Source organism: Colossoma macropomum, unplaced genomic scaffold (assembly GCF_904425465.1).
Source record: "Colossoma macropomum unplaced genomic scaffold, Colossoma_macropomum, whole genome shotgun sequence".
NCBI lineage: Eukaryota > Metazoa > Chordata > Actinopteri > Characiformes > Serrasalmidae > Colossoma > Colossoma macropomum.
Window position 1 is genome coordinate 19,386,453 of NW_023494802.1, and position 23,299 is coordinate 19,409,751.

The following is a 23,299-nucleotide window of genomic DNA, read 5'->3' on the forward strand; positions in this document are numbered from 1 at the left end:
ATCTATCTGTCTGTCTGTCCATCTATCTACCTGTCCGTTTATCTATCTGTCTGTGTCTATCTACCCGTCTATGTCTGTTTATATATCTCTGTCTGTCTCTCTATCTATATATCTATGTCTGTTTATCTGTCTGTCTATGTTTATCTCTGTCTATATATCTATCTATGTCTGTCTATCTACCTGTCTGTCCGTCTGTCTATCTCTGTCTGTCTGTCCATCTATCTACCTGTCTGTTCATCTATCGATGTCTGTTTATCTATCTATCTGTCTGTCTGTCTACAGCAAATTTATATTAATATGATAAAATTACAAGCCACAACATTTAGTCCACAGAACATTGCATAAAAAAACATTTTTTATTTTTCAAATTAACAGTTTCACCTGCAAAAAACTATAGAACTTCCCTGAAAGGCATGTGGCAAAAGGGTTTGTGTACCACCTGAAATCCTGCCAAAAGATCACCTTATTGATTTAACAGTGACCTTTAGTAAACAGTCCCAGATCAATACAATAGCACAGGGCTTTAAAAGCAGCACAGAACATCCCCAGAATTAAAACATCACTCCTGGTTTACCACCATAAAAACCTGAACAATAAAGTACATTTTAAACTTTGGCAAACAACCCCTTTATAAACTAGAGCTGCAACAATTAATCGATTAATTGATTAGTTGTCGACTATTGAATTAATCGCTATTTTTGGTAATCGATTAATCAGTTGGAGTAAATTTTTTTAAAAAAGGTAAAAAATTCTCTGATTTCTGCTTCTTAAATTTGAACATTTTCTGGTTTCTTTACTTCTCTGTGACACCAAACTTTGGAAAACACTCGTCGACATTTTTCACCATTTTCTGACATTTTATAGACCAGACAACTAATCGATTAATCGAGAAAATAATCAACAGATTAATCGACAGTGAAAATAATCGTTAGTTGCAGCCCTATTATAAACCATGTTCAAGCAATGCCATGAATGATGTTGCTAAGTGAAAGGTCTTGCTGCTTGTCATCCACTAGCTTGTGCATATGTGCACACTGCAGTTCTTCAGACGGGCTCTCTGTGAAAGAACCCTTTGAGAAGACAACATAGTCCCCGTTAACGTGTATCCCATGAGTCTGGCAAAGCCGAGCAGCTAGGGAACACTCCAGAGACAGGATGTCTGCTAATTTCTGGACGGGGAAACGGCAGTTTCGGCTGCTGTGTCCGTGGCTGTAGAGCAGAAGCAGATCCCTCCTGCAGGACAGCAGGTGCCGGTGGAGGGCGCAGGCCTGCAGAAAGTCCAATCTCTGGGCCAGGCGGAGGAGCCGGACAGGGTTGCGTTCCATGTAGGCCCTATTGACTGCCAGAGCCAACTGAACCGGTGAAGAGTGCCGCACCTTGTGAGGTAGCTCAAGGGCATGCTGGAGAGCCCGTGGTGAACCTGGAAACACACAAAAAGAGAAGGAAGCTTTAGGAAAGAATGACCAAGGCTACGTTCACATTACCAGGCTGAAGTGGCACAAATCGGATTTTCTGCCCTAATGTGACCCAGATCTGATGTTTTCAGGGCTGTGTGGACACAAATCTGATCTTTACAAATCCGACCTGAGTCACTCTCATATGTGGTCCTAGATCGGATACATATCTGATTCGTGGCCATGTGACCTTAATGTGACGCTTAGATCGGAATTCATGTGCTTTTATCAGCCCTTTAGCGTTACCATGGCAGCAGTGCCGAACAGAAATTAAAGCCTATAAACAGTGGAAAAGCAGCACATCTCACTTTTGTCTCCTTCATCTCACTCTAATAATGAAGCTGAGAGCCGATCAGAGGTAACACTGAGTGTTTAAAAACTCCAGCAGCACTGCTGTGTCTGATCCACTCGTACCAGCACAACACACTAACACACCACCACCATGTCAGTGTCACTGCAGTGCTGAGAATGATCCACCACCCAAATAGTCCTAATTATTTTATTTTTTTGTAAAAGCTCCCCTCAAATTAACAGAACATGTGTTTTATGATCATACACATATCGCTATATGCTTACAATTTACTGCTGAAAGCCAAAAATCTTAGACGCTCTTTGTATTATTTTATAAAAATAATTTTTACAGAGCAGATCACTGAAGAGACGCCATCTGTTTATAGTTTATAGCCCAGATTTGTGGAAAAATTGGTCAACTTTCAGTAAAAAGTTCAGCTTCTTTTATTATAAGGGTTTAAAATTACATCACCCATCTATTTGACTGGAAAGAAGACAGTTACAGCCTCATACGACCCCCACCTTTAGAATGAGGCTTATGAAATATGAAAGTTATGAAGAATATGACGAAGTGCGTTTTGGAACCACCGGTGGTCTCAAGGAGTTGGAAAGGTTAAAAGCTGCATAATGTTTTTACAGTGTACACAGTCAGTGTCACTGCAGTGCTGAGAATGACACCACCTAAATAACACCTGCTCTGTGAGGGTCCATGGGGGTCCTGACCACTGAAGAACAACAAAAAAGGGGGCTAACAAAGTATGCAGAGAAACAGATGGACTACAGTCTGTAACTGTAGAACTACAAAGTGCTCATATACGGTCAGTGGATCTGATAAAAAAAAGACAAGTGTAGACACAAAGTACCTATTAAAGTGGCCAGTGAGTGTACATGTGGTAGGCACCTAATAAACTGGCAACTCAGTGTCATTCTAACATTCCTGCATGAGAAACACACTCAAAGGCATCGCATCCACTCACCCAGGTTGTAGAGCAGGCTGAGGGCCTGGAACTCGTCCTGGAGCTGGTGCTGTCCCTCACTGTAGCACTCCAGCAGCCAGCTCAGACTCTCCTGTAGGTGTGTGTCGTTGATGTGCGGGTCGTAGAGCCTTAAAGGTTGACCACACAGTCGGTAAGAGGCGTACAGGAGGAAGCGCACCGTTCGCTCCAGCACGCTCGCACACTCCGGCCCAGAAACGCGCTGGATAACCATGTCCTGCCGCACGCTGCGCAACCGGTCAAACACAAAGCTGTAGACCTGAATAACATCCAGAGACAAAATAAACCTGTCCATGTTACTGATGAGCTGGAAAAATGGGAACAATGAGTGCGTATACATGCACTCAATAATCCGATCATAATCAGATTTCTGCAGTCATCCGTTTATTCAAATGGTCATGTAAACACCAAACTCCGGTCTGCCTTAATCTGATTAAGAAATCTGATTAAGAAGAGCTGGATTTTAGATCAGTAAGATTTCTTAGTGCATATAAACTCTTACTCTGATTTCTTTCGGATTTCTCAGTCTGAGCATGTGCGAGAACAGACGGTGGAAGTCACGAGACGCAGCAAAACACTGTTGGAGCGGCGCTAAAACCAAATACGAAATGAAGGATTTGAATATTCTTCATCTTCTAGATGATGTACGTTTATATTTCCAGGCAAATATTATATTTTCCAGCGGGATTTAAAAAAAAAAAAAAAAAACTGCGGTATGAAGTTTGAGTTTTACATTATGTTTACGTCGCGTCTTCTTCTGAGAGTTTATTGGCTGATTACAAAGCAGAAATCTGATTACTGTCTGACTCATGTAGACCCGAAGTTTCCCATTATCTGATTACTCAAGAGCATGTAAACATGTTGATTGGATTACTGACAAAATCAGATGTTCTGCAGTTATCAGATTATTGAGTGCATGTATACGCACTGCTTTGATGTGAAATGTGCCAACTTAAAATGTCAAAGTTGTTCACAATGGTGGTGATACAAACTAGAAGTTAGAAGCATCTATATTGCTTCTAAAAGCTCCCTCATGGAAAAATTACACAAAATGGTTACAAATATGCTGCCTGATATTTAATAACAGATTTGAGACAAGCTTGTGGCCTACACTGTTAGAAATAAAGGTTCTGTGCAGGTACATTTTTCCTTCATCAAGGTACAAACAGTGTAAATGTGCCCTCAAAGGTTTAACAGTAGTTTTAAGGTCTGATTGTGAACCTTAAATAAGTTTTTCCAGGTGAAAAGTTCGTATTTGTACCTTTTCATAACTGAATGTTTTAAACAGAACAGTAAAATAAAAGCCTGGAGACGAGACGGGGTGTGTGGAGTCAGTACAGCTTAGAACATATCATTTCAGTGGATTATGGTTCAGTTATGTTCCCTGACTAAAGGTACTGAGATGTTCCCTTGAGGGTCCCACCCCAGTGACAGGAGGGGAACTGCCCCAGTGACGGTTTAATACATTTATTTTTGAGAGTGTAAAACATATTTTTAAATGCATTTATAGTGGAGCGGTACATACAGAGCACTGTAAGGTAAAACTGTACCAAAAAAAGATTTAACTCTATTTTACTGTTATCAACATTACATATAAACACTCAGAAGGTATATGAAGGTTCACTGGTTTTGGAAAGTAAATAAAATGGCTATATTTGCACTGTAGACATTGTGACCCCTGTTCCCCGTCACTGCCACCATTTCACATTAAATCACTCTGAATGACTGTTTAATGACTGAATTATTCAGAAATGAAGAAAATTGGTAAAATTCCCTTTTAAATTAAGTTGTTCACTCAACGATAACATATTTTTGCACACTCCTGTTCATTTTCTTCCTCCTCCACTGTATGACTTTTGGTGAACAGGCCAATATACAGGCTACCAGACCCAAATTTCAAATTCGCTTAATGTGTATGAAAGTCAATTCTACATTTCTACACCACTTTCAGAACAGACATCATAACAAAGCAGCTTTGTAGAAATCCGGCTCTGGATCTCTACCAAGTAAGCAGATGCCAAAAGTGGTACGAAAAACTAGAACCAAGGCCCATTTCACCCCTCGCCCCTACCACTTAGGCCTTAGCCTTCTGTTTTCCGTGTTCGCGTCTAGGGGTAGGGTGCCGCCTATTTTTGTTGAGATAGAGGGGTAGGGTGAAGTGTTAGGGCTACATGACCCTTCAAACGGAGGTTTTTCAGAGACTCCAAACAGAGTGATATGAGAAAAAAAGAAAAACTGGCAAGATGGAGAACAAGAGACCAAAGAAACACACAAATGTGAGAATTTTCTGTTAGAAAATTACGATAACCACTGTATTATCTTAGTTTAATGTTGTTTCAGTGTATTATGGTCATTTTCTTCATAACAAGCATAAAAAAAAATCACCAATAGCATGCTAATGTCTCGGCAGCTAGCTAGCTAACTTTCCAGTTCTACCTTAAATAGTCCAGCAGTTCTGACGCCTGAAGCGCCAGAATGTAACTGCTGCACCATTTAAGGTGGAACAGGAAAATTTAAACAAGAAGCTGGTGAATATCTGACTTCAGCTTCATATCACTGAAGAATTAGGGGTGGGTGATAATAAATAATTGCCCCCCTCTTTGAAGGCATATGATGCCCTAAATGTAACTAAAGCCCAGCAGTGAGGAGCTGAACTTTACCCTCCTCTGCTGTCACTGCAGACTGGCAGGGTCGCCTACAGAGCAGCGCTGGTAGCTGTTAATGAAGTGAAATTTTTTCTATTTTAATTTCGTAGGGCAAGATTTCAACCACTACCCCTTGTAACTCAGTTCCAAGGCGTTAGTGTGACACTTGAAAACAAGGGGTAGGGGTTAAAAGAAGAAATAGGATCGGACCCAAGTCTCAAAGATGAACTGAATGGAATCCGTACTCACCTGGCCGTACCAGATAACATCAAAATAAGTTTACAATTGCACCGAAGAGGCACTCTGTTAATATACCATATCAAAGATCAAACAGAAAAAAGTCTGTGAGATAAGCCCATGACTAATGTTATAAGTCTATCCGAAAACTGTGAGAACAAATCGAATGGTTTAACAAAACCTTGTATCTCCAAAATGGTAACTTTACAGGAGAAGGAAAAAACCTACTTTACTTGTAATGTAAGTCAATGGAACCAGACTTTTTTCCAAGTCATTTTGAGTTATTTCTTCTGGTCCATTCATCATGAAATTTATGTACAACGTAAAGGGCAACAGACACTTTCAAATTATGTCAAAAACTAAAAAAACATCAAAAATGGAAATACGAGGCTTTGGTCTGACAGCAGCAAAATACAAGATATTAGATAAGAGACCATGGCAGGTATAGAGCAGAAACAGGTTAGAGCTCATAACAAATCACGACAGGAGTCTAAGCTGGATATGATCAGCATCTACACTCATCGTGAAGACATACAGGGACACAGCTGCTCACCTCAGTCCAGGGCTGAAGTGTAGGACAGGCTGCTATGTCGTCCACCAAATAGCACACAGTCTTCAGCAGCACGTCCGGCGGCCGCAGCTCACTGGCTCTTGTGGTATCCTTCCCGGCTGCTGGACGGCTGTATTCCTTGACTACACGGCCGTCGTCTGCACGGGGCAGGCGCTCTCGCTCCGTGCCGGCCAGGATCTCGAAGCGGTGCAGCCGGTTCTGCGCTTCCCTCTGCCGCACCTCTGAAATGGGACACATGGTGGTGCAGCTGCCGCGAGGGGCCACATCATCTGCTTTCTCTTCTGTTTTGCAGTGTTCCTCACACCTCCTCCCTCCAGCCTTCCTGGAGCGGGGTCTCCTGTGCATGGGGCAGTTCACAACAAGACGTTTAGCTCAGGGGTGTCCAGCTACGGCCATCAAAGGCCTTAATCCAGTGTAGTTTGGTGAGTTTGCTCTTGCTGGTTAAAATCAGCAGATAATAGGCAGGTTTAGTAGGTATGTTTGAGCAGGAAAATGACCAAACCAATGACGTTGGTCCGAGTGGATCAGACACAGCAGTGCTGCTTGAGTTCTTAAACACTGTGTCCACTCACTGTCCACTCTATTAGACACTCCTACCTTGTCGGTCCACCTTGTAGATGTAAAGTCAGAGACGATAGCTCATCTGCTGCTGCACAGTTTGTGTTGGTCATCCTCTAGTCCTTCATCAGTGGTCACAGGACGCTGTTGGCTGGAAATTTTTGGTTGGTGGACTATTCTCAGTCCAGCAGTGACACTGAGGTGTTTAAAAACTCCAGCAGCACTGCTGTGTCTGATCCACTCAGACCAGCGCAACACACACTAACACACCACCACCACGTCAGTGTTACTGCAGTGCTGAGAATGATCCACCACCCAAATAGTACTTGCTCTGTGAGGGTCCATGGGGGTCCTGACCACTGAAGAACAGGGTAAAAGGGGGCTAACAAAGTATCAGAGAAACAGATGGACTACAGTCCGTAACTGTACAACTACAAAGTGCACCTATATAGTAAGTGGAGCTGATAAAATGGACAATGAGCGTAGAAACATATATGGTGTATAAAATACATGTGGACATTAACTCAATGTTGTGGACTATGTTGTCTCATGCAGTGAAACACCCACTATCAACAAGGTTAACTTCTCTTCTACGAGGTTGGCCACTATAGAAAAACTGTAATAAAACCTCAGAGGCGTTTAAGGTTAAAATATTCGCGTTAATCGTCTCAGAAACTCGGGCAGCCAGTCGTGCAGAGGAGAATCGATTCATGATCTGCTCAGTAAGCGAGGCTGTGTCGATATCAGTACCAATTTAGGTTCAAAGCTGCTTAAAACGTTTATTTTGCGTCTAAACTGAACGCAGTGTGAGTTACATAGTCAGTGTTTACTACGGAGAACATGACACAGCTGAGCTACCTGCCGATTAAAACGCCGTGCAAACTCAACACACTGGAAGTATTAAGAGTTAAAACGCTTTACTGGATACAAAAACAATCAGATCAAAAACAAACGCTCACGCGCGGCTCGCAGAGCTCCTGTTCATTGGCGGCGGCAGAGAATCAAAGCAGAGCGGCGCCTCTCTGTGACGTACGTTTTTGTCACATCGGGTTGTACGTCATATACATAGATATACATACCTAGATGCCGCATTGGGTCCAGCCAGGCACGTCAACGGCGCCGCCATTTTGGGGCGGTCAGCATCGCTGCTGGACAGCATTCAGTACCATTACAGAGCGGCAGGTTAAGAAAGATACTGTCCAAAATTACACTATTTCAAGAATATTACACTCAGAAAGTGGGATAGGATTATATAACGGAGGGAACGCAGTGATCCACACTCATGTTTGTGTGATGTGTATTGTTTGTGTGGTGTTCGTGTAGATATGGCCGTGTGGTTGGTGAAGCATAGAGAACCTGTTGATGTGATTGTTTTTCCTCTGGTTTTATATGAAGCTTATTTCATTTAGTAGTCCTTACACTCCTTAGTCCGTGTAGATATTTATAATAGATTAGCACCTTATTATACGAACGTGAAGCATCAGCCAGCATCATGTTCGAATTTTCCCGTTCCACCTTAAATGGTGCAGCTTCAGGCACCAGAAAGTGACTGCTGCACCATTTAAGGTGGAACAAGAAGCCGGCGAATAGGAAGCCAACTTCAGCTTCGTCCTTCTCACTGTGTTTTGGGGGTTTATTTTTATGTGTATTAAGATTATAAGTGATTCACACATTGATAGATTTGCTGATGTGTCTGATTGTGTTTCTCGCGCTAAACTCGGTTTTTAACGTCAGGTACAGACTGAATACTTTCCTGCTGGTCCGGACGGCGAATTATCACGATCAGTTATTAAAGTAATAAAAGCTACCCAGAGCAGATCCGTGCAGCCCAGATTAATCTACGTCTGAGGATTATAACAAAACAAATGTGGTGAAAATCGGTTGCGTAATAAGGAAGTTGTGGCTGATTTAATCCTGAGACTCTTCGTCTCTCAATACAAGTGAATCTGTTCACAAGCGGATCTTGACCTCTCCAACATGGCGGACGCGCAGACGTCTCGCCTCAGATAGAGAACAACAGACAACACGGCACTAGGAATGTATATCTATAGTCACATAGACCAGTAAAGAAACAGAAGGTTATTTGAAAAGGTTGAATGTTATTTTATTGTTATGTATTTTCATACATAAAGTAGGGTATAGGAAAACAACACCATCTTTCTACATGTTCCACAAGGAGCCCAGGTGCTATTTGAGAACCTTAGTGTGCATGAAAAAGAAAAATGAAAAAGGGGGATGTAATTGTCTCTCCCTTACACCCCATATATATATATATATATATGGAGCAGATTAATTAGATCGGATTAAGACACCACCGAGGGCACATCTGTATCTGACGGCTGGTAAATTCTGTAATCGTTGACTAAAACGATTCTTCGGTCACAAATCAAATGTAGACAGTTTTCTTATTTACCCCAAATGCAATCGACCAGACAGGACGGTTAAACCTGAATGAGTGACGCGGGTTATTAAATTTAGCCGCGGTTTTGCTTTAGAAGCTGCGGTTTAAACCGCACCTGCGGTTCAAACTGAGCCCAGTTTCTGAGTCTTTGGAAAACAACAAAAAAATCTGCCGCTAGATGTCGCTCTCCGTTCAACTTAGGTCTGTCTAAAACCTTATATATATATATATATATATATATATATATAATTTGCAAATACTTATGATGAATGGACCAAAAGAAATGACCCAAAATGACTGAAAAAAGTCTGGTTCCACTGACTTACATTAAAAAGTAGGCTTTCTCCTTCTCCTGTAAAGTTACCATTTTGGAGATATGAGGTTTTCTTCCGAAAGCAGCAAATTATGTTAAAATATATGCTAATAACAAATATATAATAACATAAAAACATCTAATAACTCATATATATTAATAAATATAATAAATAAGTTAATAATATAAAATAAAAAAACATGATTGATTGGTAATTTTATTCAAAATATCTTAGTCAACCTGAAATCAATCAATAATCCTGGAAAAGCCCCTGCTCTGCCCGTTTTACCCTGATCTCAACACACCTGATCCAGCTAATCAGTTCATCATCAACCCCTTCAGCCCGTCATCACTTGAAGTGGGTGTGTTGGGAATCGGGAACATACTAAAATGAGGGAGCTGGTAAAAAGAGGGTATCAGAATGCTGTTATTGTTTTGTTTGAAGCTGTATTCAAACTATAACATGCAAATAGCTTGTTTCTCAGCAACCATTTGCCAATCAGGTTGAAGTTTTGCATTAATAATGATCCAAAAAAACCACCTGTGGCATTTCAGAGAAATGAGTAATTCTTCAGCTGTTTTATGTCACACACAAAATATCAACTGTAACAAAAGCTTTGAAAATGTAAATCTACACAGAAGATAACATGCATTATGTATGTCGTGTAACAAAATATTATATTGAAGATGATGTACAATATATTCTATGTAGGTTTTGGAGAGTATGGATAACATTGCAATAGGCTGTAATATAGAAATAATGACATCTGGTTCTGCCCAGTTTCATTTGTCTGTGGTTATTTCTTTCACTAAAGGAAAGCCACATTATGAATCAGCACTGAGTCATAATGACTGAAACTTCTACAAGAAAAAAGAACAGGATACAATGACGATCAGCGATAATTCAGTGCTTTAATACCATAACTTTACATACAAAACAAAGAAACAAATTCTGCATTAGTCTAAGAAGAGAGTCTGCGCTGTACCAAGCCCAATTTTATCTTCCTCCAAAGACTGCTGAACCAACACAGTCTCACGGCTTACAAGTGAGGACAGCTCCAACAGCTCTGAAGACACACTGAAACGAAAGCAACACAACTATGTTAATATGGTTATCCGAACTATTGTAAATAACTTTTCACAAAATTCACAAACTTGCATCAAACAGCCGACTGTCCATAATCAACTTTGGCCACTTGGGCAAAAAAGTGGACTCTCTATTCTATCTATTGAGATTAATACTACATCTCAGAAGATTTACCACAACTGTTAGATAGGGTTTGGAGCTAGGGCTGGGCGATCTGGCCAAAAATCGTATGACGATAAAAAAATTCATATCACTTGATATCGATAGATATATCGATAAATGTCAAATCATTATTTCTTGCAAGTTTGAAGGCTGATTTTTGCTCCTGAGTGGTCAGTTGCTGCTTTAAACTATCCTTTATGGTCAGAACATGATAAACACTCAGCAAACAGTGGAACATTTCACAAATCTGTCATGGGACAGTGGGAGAAAGTTTCTGGTGAGCTGTTTTTACCAGCTGGAAAAGCACGGTCGCAATTTTTGTAATAGTCATAATTTAAGATAGAAAATAGGTTATTTTTAGCTGTCTGGTGACGAGCGCTGAACTGTTTAGTTTCTCAACGTCAGCTTAATACGAACAGCAAACATTAGCTGACTCAGTAGGCCAGTGATGGATCACACTGTCTTACCTGTATCACAGTATTCAGACACCAGCTAGCGATGTCTGGATTCCTCTATTGTATCGTAGTAGTTTGAGGGCTGAACCGCAGTATATCTGACGCTCGCTGTGTAAAAGCATTAACTGCAGTGTGATTCTCTCACACCAGACAAACAGAGTCCTCCTTTTAGGTACATTTAAACTGAAATCAGTGCTTTTTTGCCATGTTTGATCTACAGTAACATCAATTCTCTGTGCTGTGTGAGTGACGGAGCGCTGCTTCAAGTTAGCCAGCTGCTAAAAACAGCTAGCCTGGAAAGATAGCGCTCTCCCACTCTCCAATGCCTCACATACAGCATCTTCAGTTTACCTTCGTTTAAATCAGGGCTTTGGTTGTTTGGGAATGCACTAATACTAAAATATGACTGAGCGCTGTGACAGTGCTGTAGTTGTGAAAAGCAGACGTGATTTAACGCTGCTAAAGCTGTTAGGATGTACAGAAAGAGGTGAGTTCACTGTAGGACAGTACAGTTACACCATTTATCTCGTCACTCACACTCGGTCACAGGAGTGCAGATCGCCGGTCGCTCCACTGAAACAGGGAATATATAACTCCACGTTTCAGACGTTGCTAATGTATATTTGGCGACTCATTTCACTCCTTACCCAACCCCCCCCAAAAATCATGTTGAAAAACTCGGAGGTGCGCCCTCTTGTGGCGGCAGCACAGTAATGTCACTTTCCTTGCAGTAGAAAACGCCACCAGGGCTGTCACTAAATGTGTGAGGATGCTCTATTATATCAAACATTTATCGAACATTTCTTATACTTCTAATGAGGAAAGTTATATCCCAACAATCATCGTTATCGCTTTATCGCCCAGCCCTATTTGGAGCTAAACTCCAAAGGGTGGTAGATCTTCAGGACTGGGAAGCCCAGGGCAACTATCACCAAACGCTTGGAAGAACATGCCTTTAAGGACCTTAAATAAATGAAACAACTATTGGGGCCTAATTAGTTGTAAAAATGTATGGGGATATTTGTAAACATCTTAGCAACAAAGCATTATGTCTGTTCTATACACTGAAGAGCAGTAGGCAGACATACATTCTTGTATGAGTTAACTGAACAGTCCATTTCAGACTTTTTCTGACAAGCCAGCACTCCAAAAGTAGCCACTTTATAGTAGGTTAAGCTGAATTATGCAAAAGTTGCTAACTATGTGAAGCAGTGAACTAAGCTGCTTGTTTAGCTGCTTGGGTAGGTGCTGCACCTCGCACTGTAACTACAAACGTCAGTTAGGGACCTTTTTTTTGTTTGTGGCCTCAAATAAATCTGTGCATGTGCCTTTACTGACGCTGCCAGTCTGTTTTGGATTATATTGACCATCATAATTGTAGGAAATGGTGCAGCATGGCATTCTCTGCTTTGTTGTCCAGAGTAGCACATGTTCATTTCGAATTTTCACTGTACAGTATTTCATCTTCTAAATTACACAGTGTGTGTACAAAGGCCTACTTTGCATTAGTAGCGGTGTCATGGTTATTCTCTTACCTGAGCAGCTGCTGGTCAATCTCATGCGCTGTGTTTTTCATTTCTTTAAGGCACTCAACAGCACTTTCACTGCCTGTGGAAGCATCCTTTACATACTGCTCCAAGGCTCGCTGACTCTGATTCAGACAGACAACTGCCTTATCTGTATGACAAGAGAAAGCATTATATGTAACATGAAGTTGACAGTGCATTTTATTAATAAAGTGATGACCCTGCTATTAATACATAGAGCTTTTGATGAAATTCTGAAGCTCTAGTAGGTTTTTGATCTACTGTTTGTGAGCAATGACATAATATTGGAAAATGCTGCTTTAACACCAGCTGCACAACACTTTTGGGACTACAGATGTACAGAATACAACAAATGTTATACAAGTCTTTTTCTTGAACACACCGATCAGGCCTAACATTATGACCACCTCCTTGTTTCTATGCACCCTGTAGTCCATCTGTTTCTTTGCATACTTTGTTAGCCCCCTTTTACCCTGTTCTTCAGTGGTCAGGACCCCCATGGACCCTCACAGAGCAGGTACTATTTGGGTGGTGGGTCATGTTCAGCACTGCAGTGACACTGATGTGGTGGTGGTGTGTTAGTGTATGTTGCGCTGGTCTGAGTGGATCAGACACAGCAGAGCTGCTGGAGTTTTTAAACACTGTGTCCACTCACTGTCCACTCTATTAGACACTCCTACCTTGCCAGTCCACCTTGTAGATGTAAAGTCAGAGACGATAGCTCATCTGCTGCTGCACAGTTTGTGTTGGTCATCCTCTAGTCCTTCATCAGTGGTCACAAGACGCTGCCCACAGGACGCTGCCCACAGGACGCTGTTGGCTGGATATTTTTGGTTGGTGGACTATTAGTCCAGCAGTGACACTGAGGTGTTTAAAAACCCCAGCTGATCCACTCGTACCAGCACAACACACACTAACACACCACCACCGCGTCAGTGTTACTGCAGTGCTGAGAATGATCCACCACCCAAATAGTACCTGCTCTGTGAGGGTCCATGGGGGTCTTGACCACTGAAGAACAGGGAAAAATTGGACTAACAAAGTATGCAGAGAAACAGATGGACTACAGGGTGCATAGAAACAAGGAGGTGGTCATAATGTTATGCCTGGTCAGTGTATATGTAACATGAAGTGGACAGTGCATTTTTGTAATAAAGTGATGACCCTGCTATTAATAAATAGAGCTTTTGATGAAATTCTGAAGCTCTAGCAGGTTTTTTGATCTACTGCTTTAACACCAACTGCACAACACCTTTGGGACTATAGATGTACAGAATATAACAAATGTTTTACAAGTCTTGTTCTTGAATGCTGACGGAAATTCTACTCACTGGCAGCGACAATTATAAAAATTTTACTGTTTTTCTGTTCTTATAGAGAAACATTTCACCAACCCAGAAATTTCCCCCGATCCTCTTCAATGTGCAGGTTCTTCACGGGTAACTCATGGCGAGTCGTGTCTATGGCTGTGGCAAACGTCTTGTACTCCTCTGTGAATTGTTTTGCAGTGGCAGCTGCAGGAGTTAGTGCTGTGATCTGCGGACAGAAGACAACACCCCAAAAAAGCATGACATAAATACTGAAAAACATTCGCATGACTATAGAAAACGAACTTTGGAATTCGTAAAAGTAACCTGCAGGTTGAGCAAATCGTTGAGCTGCTTGTGTTTTTCAAGAAGGAGGTACTGTCGCTTCTTGCTCATGACTTTCAAACGCAACTTTTCCTCTTCCTCCATCATTATAAGGAGATTCCTCTCTGCCTCTTCCTTCAGTTTATGGGTATTATGTTCAATCTGCATAAAAACAAACAGCTTAAAGTGGCTAGATGACAGGTTGCACAGCAAACAGTGATAAGAGGGGTGAAGGAACACAGCTCAGATGACCATTTGGTTATTCTGTTATCATTGCATTTGTACAAATCTAACTGTAATGTTACATTAATCAGTAAATCCCATAATCTCATTCACTAATGGTAGTAAAACATCTCCTGTGTCCATTCCAACTGCAGACCAGAGCCACATCCAGAATGAGACTTCCTTTGCCATCTCCGTTGCTGGATATCTTCCTGATCTATGCCATATGGATGCAAATTCTAATGAGCTCTTTAGTGAGGCCACAGATCAGGCAAAATCAAGGAAAGCCGATAGAAAAGGAAGCTCTACAACAGCCCAAGCAACTCAAATTTGACAAAACACGGCTATTATTATTCAGACGCTCCTAAAGGCACTAATGAACCAGATCAGACATGTTTCATTATGTTTGAAAATGATATCTGCAAGACAGCAGATCTCCAGGAGCTTGGACCAGCAACTTTATTGGCTCAAGCTCAGTAGCTACGTTTACAAGCAGCCTAATAATCTGTTAATAATCCGACTAATAGCTCAATCGGAATAGAATACGTCCATGTAAACGTCCATGGAATAGACTAGTCCGATTGAGGCCATTCGGAATACAATCTCTATCCGACTGAACGAGGTGGGTAATCCTGTAAATAATCCGTTAAATAGAAGAATAATATCCGTGTAAACGCCTGTATCTGATTACATTCCCTGTCGGAAAGTTTAAGTCCGTTCTGATCATGTTCGTCGCGTCATAGTGAAAGTTTATACTGTTCAACATGGCGGAGCAGAAACTGGTCTGCAGAGGAGACGAAGTTTATGCTCTGATCTTTAAAAGACGGCGGTGGGACGGACGTCCAGTTTACGTGTCTCAGAACACGACGTCTTCCTCTCGGCCTTCTTTAATAAGGACATGTGAAGGACGTTTTCCTGAGTCTGACATATTTAAAGCAATTCAAAACACAAGCGCACCTACTGAAAACTCATCTCACTCTGACTGGACCTCACGTGATGTTCACTGTCATGGTAACGTTTACTCCAAGTGGTTCTCTATGCATGCGCATCATTTTGGGTCGGATTACTTGTAGTGAGCATGTTAACGAAGATTTTCCATCAGATTGTTGAGTGAGCATAAACACCTCAGTATTAATCTGTAATCGGAATGTATTCAATTAGATCGGCAAAAATCTTTGCATGTAAACAAAGCAACTTTGAGCAAATTTCTTTAAAAACAATACTGCAAACCACATTAATGACTTATTATCCTTGATCACCCCTGGACCTAACCTTAGCAGTGAGGAAGGCCAGCAAGAACGTCTCCAACTCCAAGTTCCTCTTCTGAGCTTTAGGGTCCACTGAACTTGGTGGTGCTGCATTTTCTGAAAAAGATATTGCCTCGTATGAATCACAGAGACCTGCATTCTGTATTCCTGTATTTCTAAATCGTGCAAATGTCAAGGCGTACCTTTAATCACAGAGAGGTCAAAGTCTGGGCGCAAACAGTGGCCGTCCAGCACTGTTGACTGCAAGACATTTCCTCCGAAAGCTGAGGTCTCTAAAATGCTTGGCATAACTGCCGGTGGGAGAGATTTTCCATCACATAAAACTGTATAAGTATTAACATCTGATATCCTAGCATTATTAAACTTGTACATGAGCTAAATACAAACGATCTGTAGGTCATCTGAATAAAGAAGTACTGATGAGCTGCAAAAATGTGAGCAACAGATAAAAATATTACAAAACATAATCAACTGCCCTGCATTAGCACAAACAGAGCCAATGACATACGCATGGAGTTTTGATCAGGTTGCCCGGATAATCCGGTTAATGTTCGTCTTGGTGGAGTACCAACTCTGGGTTTGTGGGCACCACTTGCTTTAGGGGAAGCAGGCCTGGGTGGTACAAGGACAGACTCATTCTGCATATTATTCTGAAAGAAAAACAGAGCACAGAACACAGATGAGGCCTCAGTACTACCATATCCTGGTACAGAGGGAAAGAACTGCATTAAATAACCTGTTCTGACATTCTGCAGTGTGCAGACAGCCTCTCTGAAACAGAAGTACAGGGTGTCCCAAAAAAATTTACATCATTTCGTGGTCTAATAACAGCCAATTCTCCCTCAAATGATCTCAAATTTTAATAAAATGTGTAAAAACTAACCAAGTTTAATTTTTAATGTTTTTTCAGGTTGAAGAATGGCGTTCACTAGAAATGAAGAGGCATTTTGTGTGTTAGAATATGCTCAAACACAGTCAAACGAGAGAGTGCAGCAGCATTTTCGAGAAAATTCTCTAAAAATGCACCAACTGGAAAGCAGATCTGGACATGGCACAAAAAACTCAAAGAGGAAGGCTGTCTGTCTGGACGACCACCAGTATCGGAAGATATTACGTTTGTGAAGCTGTGAAATCGGTTATAAAATCTACATCCCTCTGAATTTCTTGTTCTAATTTTGATAAATAAATCTTGTATTGTTCAACATGAAGCCTATTTAATTTTGTTTGCCTACGACATGTAGTTACTTAGATATTGAGATCTCAAATGATGTCAATTTTTTGGGACACCCTGTACTTTATATAAATATGTATAATAAAATGATAAATGAAAAAACTACCTTTGCCACAGATGTTTTCTTTTCAGTCTGCATATATCGAGACTTCACAATTGTTCCAGATGCTGAAAAAGACAACAGATGGCAGAAGACAGCAAAAAGTAATTTAACACCACAGACATATTTAATCGAATATTCTGTTCTGTTCAAATACAACATTCAGTTAATCGACTATTCGGTTTAAATACTTTACATTTAGTCTTCCTTCGAGCTCCGCTGCTGTTGTTTCCACAGCTGGTGTCATTTCCAGAAGCTGAACTGAAACGAAAAGAAAGCGAAGTTTAGACAGTGGTGGACAGTAATGAAGTAAATGTAATTCATTTCTGTACTTAAGTAGTTTTTCATGTATCTGTACTGAAGTATTTCCATTTTGGGCGACTTTTTTACTTTCACTCCACTACATTTCAAAGTCTAATATCTCACTTTTTACTCCACTACATTATGAGAAATCTGTCGTTCCTTTTGGTTTATGTGTGTATAAAAACGTAACATGTCAAAACGAAAGAAGCGCGAAGCAACAACACCAATCAGGGCACAGCGGTCACTTAGTTTTGAGCTTGTTTTGACCTGTTGGACATACCGACCCAGTGCAGCACACGGTTCAACATCAGTGCAGCAGCGTAAAATTGTGGGAGAGTCTATTCAACATAAATGATGAACTAACCTAACTTTGTGTAAACAGACCACAATATAGAAATATGTACACATATGCAGTTGTGACTGACGTGTCTTTTTTCTGAATTTATACAAACAATATTTCATTTTATAGTAAATTAGTTTTGGCTAGTTTATGTTTATGAACAGAGACCTACAGATGCAGTTTAGTAAAGGAAACTCATTTGTGAACCTGAGTTTAAAGTTTTTATTAAACTTAAACTTGTAACTAAGTTGCAAATAAATCTTAAACTGAAACTTTGCTTGTTTGCATAAAGTGATTTCAGAGCCACTCAGTTCTACCTGATGGAAACTGTTTGCCTTCAGTGTTTTGTGCTTATGATAATTTTAATAGACATCAGCGTCACTAATTAATGACATTCTATTACAAGACTGGTTTACCAAGAGAGACACTGGAGTATTTTCACCTAAAATGAGTTACAAAAATGATAATAGGACATCAGAGTCATAATTAATCTTTTAGTACTTTCACTTTGGATACTTAAGTACATTTGAAGGCAAATACTTTAGCACTTTTACTCAAGTGGAGGTCTAAAAGGAGGAACTTCTACTTTTACTGGAGTAATATTTTACCTTGGGTATCTCTACTTTAACTCAAGTACAGGGTTTGTGTACTTCGTCTACCTCTGCTACTGTTTCAGCAAAACACAAAGACAATATTCTGGGTATGGTTGAGTTATTTAATCTCATGGCTGTCTGGTGTGAGTCAGTCAGTCCATCAGTGGTAACGTTAATAACAGTGTTTATAGCTTCGTTACTGAACAGAAATCTGCGTATTGTTTTGCTATAAAGGCACCAACGTTTCCCCTCAGCCAGCTGGTTCATTCTACCAGTCCTGTAAACTGTTAGAGTATTGATTTCTTACTTCTGAGAGTCTTCAGCGGCCGTTTTCTGCACTTTCCGAACATTTAGACTCTTCTTGGTCGCCATTCTGTAAACAAAGCTTTTCGCGGCTTCCCTCCGCGTTTGATCTTCTTCTTCTTCTTCTTCTTTCATGTGAATGGAGGTTGGCAGGCCAACGTGTGGCGCATTACCGCCCCCTACTGAGCTGGATTGCGGCGTGAGACTTCAAAAGCGCATCACTTGAAAAAAATCATGTAATAATATTGTTAGATTTACGGAGCCCTGATGATGAAATCCTGTATAAATAAAAATAATGCGTGGCCACGCCTTATTAACGTGTGGGAACAAGATCCTAATGTGTGGCCATGACTTAGTAAGGCGTGGGAATGAGATCGAGGCTTACTAAGTCGTGGCCATGCATTAGGATCTTGTTCCCATGCTTTACTAAGTCATGGCCACGACTTAATCATCACATTCACATCACATTTTTGCTGTTTCACAGAACCGACAGGTCAGTATTTTGTCTCGTTTGCTAATGTTTGTGATAGCTAGTCGCAGCTGCTGCAGCATTTAAGGTGAAATGGGAACATTCAAACAAGAAACTGGCAAAAAAAGAAGCTAAATTCAGCCTTGTAGTTTAACACCAGTAGTATTTTGATAAGGAGTTTTAGTCTATTAAAATATCCCACCTAGAGGTTTTATTTACGGGTGTACCTGTAATTATGTGCTACGGTGGAACATTTCGATAAGGTAGCACAGCTCGTCAGAGCACCGTCTTAGTTTCGTGTAGCTTAGTGACATCAAACTGCTGACATCATATACACTAAGTTAACATTACAGCAATTATTCATGCGAATAAAGTCATTTCATTTAAACTTATCAATTGTGTTTACACTCAGAGTCAGGTACAGGCAGAGAATCACAGAGCAAAGCCATTACACAGCAATGTCTAACGGAGAAATCTGTTTTTTCAACCTATGCTTCCATAATGCTCCTTGTCCTTTCACCATGTCAGCTAGGTTAGCTATGCTATATTGCCAAAAGTATTCACTCGTCTGCCTTCACACGCATATGAACTTGAGTGACATCCCATTCTTAGTCCACAGGGTTTAATATGATGTCGGCCCACCCTTTGCAGCTATAACAGCTTCAACTCTTCTGGGAAGGCTTTTCACAATGTTTGGGAGTGTTTATGGGAATTTTTGACCGTTCTTCCAGAAGCGCATTTGTGAGGTCAGACACTGATGTTGGACGAGAAGGCCTGGCTCGCAGTCTCCGCTCTAATTCATCCCAAAGGTGTTCTATCGGGTTGAGGTCAGGACTCGCTCATCCATGTCTTTATGGACCTTGCTTTGTGCACTGGTGCGCAGTCATGTTGGAACAGGAAGGGGTCGTCCCCAAACTGTTCCCACAAAGTTGGGAGCATGAAATTGTCCAAAGTCTCTTGGTGCTGAAGCATTAAGAGCTCCTTTCACTGGAACTAAGGGGCCGAGCCCAACTCCTGAAAAACAACCCCTCACCATAATCCCCCCTCCACCAAACTTTACACTCGGCACAATGCAGTCAGACAAGTACCGTCTCCTGGCAACCGCCAAACCCAGACTCGTCCATTGGATTGCCAGATGGAGAAGCGTGATTCGTCACTCCAGAGAACATGTCTCCACTGCTCTAGAGTCCAGTGGCGGCGCTTTACACCACTGCATTCGGCGCTTTGCATTGCGCTCGGTGATGTAAGGCTTGGATGCAGCTGCTCAGCCATGGAAACCCATTCCATGAAGCTCTCTACGCTGTTCTTGAGCTGATCTGAAGGCCACATGAAGTTAGGAGGTCTGTAGCGATCGACTCGGCAGAAAGTTGGCGACCTCTGCGCACTATGCGCCTCAGCATCCGCTGACCACGCTCTGTCATTTTACGTGGCCGATCACTTCGTGGCTGAGTTGCTGTCGTTCCCAATCGCTTCCACTTTGTTATAATACCACTGACAGTTGACTGTGGAATATTTAGTAGCGAGGAAATATCACGACTGGACTTGTTGCACAGGTGTCGTCCTATCACGGAACCACGCTGGAGTTCACTGAGCTCCTGAGAGCGACCAATTCTTTCACTAATGTTTGTAGAAGCAGTCTGCACGCCTAGGTACTTGGTTTTATACACGTGTGGCCATGGAAGTGATTGGAACACCTGAATTGAATGATTTAGATGGGTGAGTGAATACTTTTGGCAAAATAGTGTATGTTAGCATCAAGCTCAGTGCTATGTGAGATTTTTGTCAGCTCTGGTTTAAATACAGACATTTAAGCTCCTAACAGGCCTCTAAGTAATCTAGATCTAGAGTGCAGTATAACCACTACAGAGATGCTGGAGTCTTTTACTTTACTCCAACAAACAGAGCTTGTCCAAATTATTTCATCTTCAAAAATAACAACTTGTATACTAGATCCTATTTCTACAGGTTTACTTAGAGACGTTTGGCCAGAAATAACCAAGCCTTTTCTATCTATAATAACTCTTCTCTCAGCCTCGGCTATATTGCTGTAAGTCTCTTAAATTAGCTGTAATTAAACCCCTAATTAAGAAACCTAATCTTTATCCCTCTGAGTTATCAAACTGTAGACCTATTTCAAATCTTTCCTTTTTATCAAAAACTTTAGAGAAAGCTGTGGCAAAACAATTATGTTCCCATCTGCATAGGAGTGATATATATGAAAAATTTCAGTCTGGCTTTAGGCCTCACCATAGTACTGAAACAGCGTTAGTGAAAATTGTGAATGATCTTTTATTAACTGCTGACAAATGAAAACATATCCCTACTGGTTCTACTTGATCTTAGTGCAGCTTTTGACAAATAGACCATTCCATTCTATTAGACAGGCTTGAAAAGCTATTAGGAGTGACAGGTAAAGCTCTCACAAGAGTAAAGTATGGTGTTCCACAGGGCTCTTCTTAGGACCCATATTATTTATCTTATATATGCTACCACTAGGTACCATCATTAGAAAACATGGCATCAGTTTCCACTGCTATGCGATGATACACAATTGTATATTTCAGCTAAACCAGAGGACAAAACTGAACTTAATAAGATAGAGGACTGTGTCAAAGACATTAAAGAATAGATGTCAAGTAACTTCCTCTTACTAAATTCGGACAAAACAGAAGTTCTTCTTGGTCCAAAGGTTGCTAGAGATAATCTGCCTACATTAACTCTTAATCTCGATAGTTTCTCTATTGCACCAGGCACATCTGTAAAAAGTCATGGTGTCACGATCGATCCCAGTCTGGCCTTCGATGAGCATATTACCAATATTACCAGAATAGCTTTCCTCCACCTGCGTAACATCGCTAAATTAAGAAATGCACTGTCGCTACAGGATGCAGAAACGTTAGTTCACGCCTTCATCACGTCCAGGTTAGATTACTGTAACGCTCTGCTTTCTGGTTGTTTCAGCCAAAACCTTAACAAGCTTCAGTTAGTCCAGAACACTGCAGCCAGAGTTCTCACCAAAACCAGGAAATTTGACCACATTAGCCCAATTTTGTGTACCTTACATTGGTTGCCAGTTAAATTCCCCATTGAGTACAAAATTCTTCTGCTGACGTATAAAGCTCTGAATGGCCTTGATCCTCAGTACCTCAGTGACCTTATTTCCTATTATCAACCGACACGCCCACTTAGATCACAAGGTGCTGCTCATTATTAGTACCCAGAATAAATAAAGTTACATCAGGGGGAGGAGCCTTTTCAAAGAAAGCCCCCTAGCTTTGGAATAGCCCACCAGTCTGTGTTCGGGACTCAGACACAGCCTCCATCTTTAAGTCTAGGCTAAAAACTTACCTGTTTAGTCGAGCCATTGGTTAATTAGTTTTCCTGTTAGAATAAGGTGCAGATCTGGGGGTTCACGGACAGAGAGTCTTATGGTAATCTGGGAATGTTGGTGCTGTCGTCCCACTGCTTCACTCAAGTTTGTTGACGATGGAGCAGAGGGGCGCTGACTTCTCAGGGAGCCCTCATGTCCTTGTTACCTTCTGGCTCTCCCTCTTAGTTATGCTGCCATAGCCAGGCCTACCGCTGCACTCTGTCAACTCTCTATTCTGTTCGGTCATCCATGACAGAACTAACTATCTGTCCCCCTTATCCCCCCTCCCCCCTCTTCCCCCTCCCCCTCTCTTTCCCTGAGCTGAGCGGCTGCCCGTCCCAAGAGAGTCTGATGTGAACACCACTCAATCCCGTCCCAGGGGGGTCTGATGCGGCCGGCGCTCCGTCCTGTGTGGTGCTGTCGCTTCGTCTGCCATGACTGGATGGGCTGCTCGCGTGCATCATAGAGCCTTGTGCTATGTGGATCCTTGTGTGGTCTTCACTGTACAACTCCATACCCAACAGTGTACAGAAGTGTAAAACTGTATCCACTTATACTGTTTTGTGTCTGTGCTGTTATCCGGTGTCGACCAGAGGAGGATGGGTTCCCCTTTTGAGTCTGGTTCCTCTTGAGGTTTCTTCCTTCTGTTGAGGGAGTTTTTCCTTGCCACTGTCGCCAAGGCTTGCTCACTGGGGACGTGGACCCGGATTCTCTGTAAAGCTGCTTTGTGACAACATCTGTTGTAAAAGGCGC

General features: G+C 41.5%; 2 protein-coding genes across 2 annotated transcripts; both read right to left on the bottom strand.

Moving 5' to 3' along the window:
* Window positions 1–367: 367 nt before the first annotated feature.
* Window positions 368–7,770, bottom strand: sac3d1 (SAC3 domain containing 1). Its single transcript, XM_036592472.1, has 4 exons — window positions 7,711–7,770; window positions 6,176–6,530; window positions 2,723–2,999; window positions 368–1,420 (listed from the first exon to the last, which is right to left on the bottom strand). Exons 1-4 carry the CDS (start codon window positions 7,734–7,736, stop codon window positions 957–959), a joined length of 1,122 nt encoding a protein of 373 aa, XP_036448365.1. The 5' UTR covers window positions 7,737–7,770; the 3' UTR covers window positions 368–956.
* A 2,587-nt stretch (window positions 7,771–10,357) lies between these two features.
* Window positions 10,358–18,849, bottom strand: haus8 (HAUS augmin like complex subunit 8). The gene is made up of 10 exons (XM_036591603.1): window positions 18,712–18,849; window positions 17,365–17,429; window positions 17,175–17,236; window positions 16,346–16,487; window positions 16,020–16,127; window positions 15,842–15,933; window positions 14,351–14,509; window positions 14,111–14,252; window positions 12,705–12,846; window positions 10,358–10,543 (listed from the first exon to the last, which is right to left on the bottom strand). Exons 1-10 carry the CDS (start codon window positions 18,840–18,842, stop codon window positions 10,423–10,425), a joined length of 1,164 nt encoding a protein of 387 aa, XP_036447496.1. The 5' UTR covers window positions 18,843–18,849; the 3' UTR covers window positions 10,358–10,422.
* Between the last annotated feature and the right edge of the window lie 4,450 nt (window positions 18,850–23,299).

What these genes read in the sequence shown, in the direction of transcription:
- sac3d1 (XM_036592472.1), bottom strand. Translation starts at nt 7,736, where the DNA reads ATGAACAGGAGCTCTGCGAGCCGCGC. An exon ending in AGGAGCTCTGCGAGCCGCGC is followed by an intron (nt 6,531 to 7,710) that starts GTGAGCGTTTGT and finishes CCCCATGCACAG; the next exon opens with GAGACCCCGCTCCAGGAAGG. An exon ending in CAGCCTGCTCTACAACCTGG is followed by an intron (nt 1,421 to 2,722) that starts GTGAGTGGATGC and finishes GTGTGTTTCCAG; the next exon opens with GTTCACCACGGGCTCTCCAG.
- haus8 (XM_036591603.1), bottom strand. Translation starts at nt 18,842, where the DNA reads ATGAAAGAAGAAGAAGAAGAAGAAGATCAAACGCGGAGGGAAGCCGCG. An exon ending in AGCTCGAAGGAAGACTAAAT is followed by an intron (nt 17,237 to 17,364) that starts GTAAAGTATTTA and finishes TGTCTTTTTCAG; the next exon opens with CATCTGGAACAATTGTGAAG. An exon ending in ATTGACCAGCAGCTGCTCAG is followed by an intron (nt 10,544 to 12,704) that starts GTAAGAGAATAA and finishes CTTTCGTTTCAG; the next exon opens with TGTGTCTTCAGAGCTGTTGG.